The sequence below is a fragment of the Dasypus novemcinctus genome, chromosome 8, assembly GCF_030445035.2.
Source record: "Dasypus novemcinctus isolate mDasNov1 chromosome 8, mDasNov1.1.hap2, whole genome shotgun sequence".
Classification (NCBI taxonomy): domain Eukaryota; kingdom Metazoa; phylum Chordata; class Mammalia; order Cingulata; family Dasypodidae; genus Dasypus; species Dasypus novemcinctus.
In genome coordinates, this window is record NC_080680.1 from 95,853,715 (window position 1) to 95,859,032 (window position 5,318).

Sequence of the window (5,318 nt, forward strand, 5' to 3'; positions counted from 1 at the left end):
CTGCCAAATAAAGTCTGTAAAAGTGTAAAACCCCAAAAAGGTGGAAGCTGTGAGTACAAAAAGTTTTATAAAGCTCATGGTACAAGATATACCATATATAAAGAAAAAAAGTTCTAGGAAATGTTATTGAGCAGGCATAAGTTTTTAATAGATTTTCCCCCAATAATCTCCAGAGTGAACTCCAAAACTAAACAGAGAAGATAATTAAGTTCAAGATGAAATAGAGTGGCTATAGAAAGATGGCCATATCAAGATTCAACAAGAAACAGCTATTTAGAGAGGAAAAGATGCCTACATTGCATGTGCAGGAGAAACTTGTCTTGTATCCAATTAAGAAGGAAAATAGCGCTCATCATGGTGAACGTGTTCCTTTACTGAGTATATTTCCCAGAGCTCCTTTCATATCCTGATTCCTCAGACTGTAGATAAAGGGATTTAGCATGGGAGTGACTAGAGTGTACAGTACAGCCACAATGACATCCTTGTCATTGGAGTTACTGGATGAGGGGAAAAAATACAGCCCAATTATTGCCCCATAGTACAAAGACACTACAGAGAGGTGGGAGCCACAGGTGGACAAAGCTTTGCACATTCCCTTGGATGAGGAGACCCTCAGGACGTTGGCCCCAATGTGGCCATAAGAGACCAGGATGCATATGAATGGAAGAGTAATGACTACCACCCCCACAGTGAGGATAACCAGCTCGTTCACTGAGGTATCAGAGCTGGACAGCTTAAGTAAGGCAGAGAGGTCACAGAAGAAGTGGGGAATGGTGTTGTCTCCACAGAAAGAGAGACGGGCCAGGAGGAGGGTGTGTACCAGGGCACTGACACAGGAAAGGGCCCAGGACACAATTACAAGTGAGAAACACAGGCTCTGACTCATGATGGTGGTATAGTGAAGGGGGTGACAGATGGCTACATACCTGTCATAGGCCATTGAGGTGAGAAGAAAGCTGTCAAGATCAGCAAAAAATAAGAAAAAATACACCTGGGTAATGCATCCAGCATATGAGATGGATTGATTCTGCATTAACATGTTCACTAGCAGCTTTGGAGCTGTGACAGATGAGAAAGAGACATCAGTGAGGGCCAAGTGGCTGAGGAAGAAGTACATGGGGGTGTGGAGGCGAGAGTCCAGCCTGATGAGCAGGATGATGAGCAGGTTCCCCAGCACCGTGGTGAGGTACATGCCCAGGAAAAGGGCAAAGAACATGTTCTGATCCTCTGGCCTGACCGGGAGTCCCAGGAGGAGAAATTCAGACACACTGCTCTGATTATCCTTGCTCATGCTGTTCTTTGTTGCTGGGGATGAAAAGAGAGATGGAGATATGAAAGAATGAGAAATCATCTTTACGATTTCTCAATATATGTTGACATATCGAGAACATTATTTTGAACTAGACAGTATGTAAATTTTATCCAGAGATATCTCATACTTTTTACCCTACAGATGGGTTTCAGTAACAATCTGGCCTCAGGTTATTATGGGTCTACCTAGAAACCAAAGCAACTTCTTATAGAAAAACAATGAACATCAGAATTTTAAAAATCATATGATACCAGGTTGAAATTTGAGGTTTCCAATAGTTCATGAAAGAAATCTGAGATTAGGAAATCAGGCCCAGGGTTAGGTCAACTACCAGTTTTTAGAAAGAGTACTAAACTCTCTCCAATTGGTCTCACACTCTTTCTTAACCTTCCCTATTCCTTTCAAACACTCTTTGGCTAATACTTTACTTCTTGGATTAGATCAAGAGAAGACAATCCAGTGGTTGCTCTGATTCTTCTAGAAATCAGGATTTGGAGACTTGGTAGAAACCTCATATGAAACCAGTCAAGGCAAGGGCATTAATGACAATAACATAAAAGAGCTAGTGACATACTTTGTAATATAGCTATCATTTCTTTTAATAAAACTCTTTCCAAATCTTCAATACGTTCAGGCCATCAACCCTCTTTCTAAAGGAATGTGCAGGGAATAAGGATAAAAAAGACTAGTTGCTCTTCTAAGTTCCCACTTTACTTATTCCCTCAATTCAAACAATATCACTCTTGCTCAAATATTTAGAATACCAGGGAAGCCATTGGCTTTTGCAGTCACACCCTGGACCAAAGAAGAAGCTATTTGTTAATGTCAGTCTAGTTTAGTTTACCAAAGAAACACTTTCTCCTTTTCCACCAATCCTAACCTAGGTTTTATGCCAGTGACTCACACTAGATATTTTTCTTGTTGTATTTCTAACACTATCCTCTGCTAATACTCTTTCCTTTGTCTTTTTATTTGAGGTCAGTAAGTCTTATAAACATTCACAAAACAATATGAAGTGAGAATATGATGGTTCTATCTTTTGAAAAGTTCACTGAACCCAGAGGAGAAGGGAGAGGCCAGGAGGCCTCTGTGTGCATTATCATGTGACAAAGGATCCCAGGACCAGAGATCACTGATAGCCAGCTCCAGAACACCAGTCTTTGAGGGGGAGACACTGTCTTGATTTGGACTTTGCCCAGCCTCAGAACCATGAGCTGGTAGATTCCCATTGTTTAAGCCAACCCATTGCATGATATTTGCTTGGCAGCCAGAAAATTAAAACGCCTGGTGTTAATAATGGGATATTTATGGAAAATCTGTATTTTTGTGTGTGTGATTTCTCTGTAAGCCTCTATCATCTCTTTAAAAGAGGGGTTCTTAAAAAGGGGTCCTTGAACTTGAATTTAAATTAAAAAAACATTATTCTTGTAGGGATGTATTGGTGCTGGTGTGATATATTTATTAAATAATACACAGTATAATGTGGACTTAATAAGGGGTCTGTGGTTTTTACCTGATTGGCAAAGGGGACTGTGGAACAAAAAAATTTAAGAGCCCCTGCTTTTAAAAAATGCTATATAAATTGATGTACAGTAAAAATTTGTTGGATGATCTTCACTGCTAAAAAATTGTAATAAAAATAGCTACTATATGAAAGAAAAAATATTACTCATATTACTCATAAAGAATATTAATCAATCCCAAAGTCCTTCTTTATGAGATCTGGGAAGGTGCCTCAGACTTATTATTCATCTTCAGGATTAACTAATGCTTCCAACATCTACAAATTCTCCAACTTGAGAGAGATGATCTTTAAAAATCCCTGTGTTACTTAGTCCGCTATGTTAAAATTCCTGTTACTTAAGAATTACGTTCAGCTTTTCCATTCATTCACATGAAAATATCAATTAGTTTATAACAATAAAGTGATAATTAACTGTATGATAGGTATTTAGGTTGCTTCTAATATTTTGCTACTTCCAACAATATTATGATAAATAGCAAGGTTAGTATGTCATTTTCCACTTGGGCAAATATACCTGTAGGATGAATACCTGGAAATGCAATTGTAGGTTATGTACGTTCATGACCTTGTGATGAGGAAGTGCATTCTGGAGAGGCCTTTAAAATGAGTTCTGAATAATAATAAGGAGCTTGCCATATGAAGAGTGTAGAAGTGGGCTTTCTAGGTAGAAAGAACAGCAAATATAAGAAATTGAGAGACAAAAGAGTTAAGTATGATTGAGGAACAGAGAAAATAAGGGAGCAAGGGGAACAAAAGAAAGATATGAAACTGTAAAATTATTTAGGAGCCAGATTATATAAGTCCTTTTACACCAAAATAAAAACTTTCAGTAGAATACCCATTAAAAATTTTAGGAGAGCAATTTAATAATTTCAAAGGTCTTTCTGGCTACTGGGTGAAGAGGACATTATAAGAAGTCAAGGGTTACAGCAGAATCTTAGTAGGAAGCTTTTTAAATACCTCAAGTTCAAAATAATAGCTGCTTACATCAGGTTTGTGGCAACAGAGATGAAGATCATTGAAGAGAATTGGAACAACATTTGGAGGAAAATCCAACAAGACTCAAATGTGGATGAAAAATAAGTGAAAGGAGACAGGTTTTTGTCCTATTCTAAGGAAATATGGGAAGATGATAAGTTTCAGATTATTTTAGATGGAACTGTCAGTCATACTCTGGCTTGAGGATCAGTAGAGTCATGCTAGGAATCAGAATCATACCCTGGATACATCCACATATAAACCCATGAAAACATGTATAATCATGTAGCTGATTATAAATTCTACCCCTGCTCTGACATGGTCCCTTAGGGGAAGCACACAGATACCTTTACCTATAAGACATGAGACAGTTCTGCCATTTATCTCTAGAAGACTCAGAATCCAGTACGACAGGTGAGTCAGAGGATCTCAAAGAGGAATTACAACAGAGAGAAAAGTCACCAGCTCTCAAACAAAGAAGGAAAATATATTCACACACTCTTGTTCACAGTTCCTGAGAAATGGACATGGGATCTATCTTTATAAATCATGGAGAGGACCCAAGAGAGCAAGAATCCCCAAGCTCCAAATCAAAACAGCAAATAACTGCTTCACTTTTCCCTTGAGAGAAGAAAGGTTTGTCAATAGCAAGTAACAGGAAAGTTCACCCTTGGAAAAATAATGATAACCATGAAAACTACTACTAGGAATTGGATGACCCATAGGCATTCATCTTGAGAAAAAATGCCATTCAAAGAGTATACTCAGCTGAGTGTGTCAACCCAGGTCTGTTGCTGAATTCCATGCTATTTCAAGAACACCAGAACCACTAACATTTTCACTAACTGAGTAAAGAAAGTGGTAATTCATCATCACAATTGGACCCCAGGGGGAGAGAGGGAGAGTTTTTGTAAATCTTGCTGCTCCTGTCCCCAAACTGTAGACCAAGTTTCTCACAATATTGTATAACATTGTAGAACATTGATATCAACTGATTAGACAAATTAGATTTGAGACTCCTTTTTGTTGACAATGTTCATGTATTCACTGAAGATATATGTATTTGTGTATATACATATAAAGAACATCTAAAGTCAATAATGTATATATACATCAGAAGTTATTAATTTCATCTAAGGTATTTAATTTATTGGCCTACAGCTCTTCCTTATATTCTATTATTAACCCATAAATATCTGTGGTATCTGTAATGATGATCCTGCTCTTATTTCTGATATTTGTGTTTTGTGTCTTCTCTCTTTTTTCCCCTAATCAGTTATGCTGACTATCAATTTCACTGATCTTCTCAAAGATTTTTGGCTTCATTTAAGTTTATTATTTTTCCTTTGACTAATTTGTTGATTTCTATTCTTATCTTTATTATTTCATTTCTTCTTTTTATGCTGCATGTAATTTGTTCTTCATCTTATCTAAAGTGGAATATGAGGCCATGTATAGAAATCTTTCTTCTTTACTAATGTAGTTATTAAATGCTATTATGGT

The 5,318-nt window shown here is 37.3% G+C and overlaps 1 protein-coding gene across 1 annotated transcript; it reads right to left on the reverse strand.

Moving 5' to 3' along the window:
- Nucleotides 1-352: 352 nt before the first annotated feature.
- LOC101444684 (olfactory receptor 1J21-like) lies at nt 353-1,291 on the reverse strand. Its single transcript, XM_012530372.3, has one exon. The coding sequence runs from the start codon at nt 1,289-1,291 to the stop codon at nt 353-355; it is 939 nt and encodes a 312-aa protein (XP_012385826.3).
- Between the last annotated feature and the right edge of the window lie 4,027 nt (nt 1,292-5,318).

Bases quoted from the DNA above. Each gene is read 5' to 3' on its own strand.
- LOC101444684 (XM_012530372.3), bottom strand. From the start codon at position 1,291: ATGAGCAAGGATAATCAGAGCAGTGTGTCTGAATTTCTCCTCCTGGGA.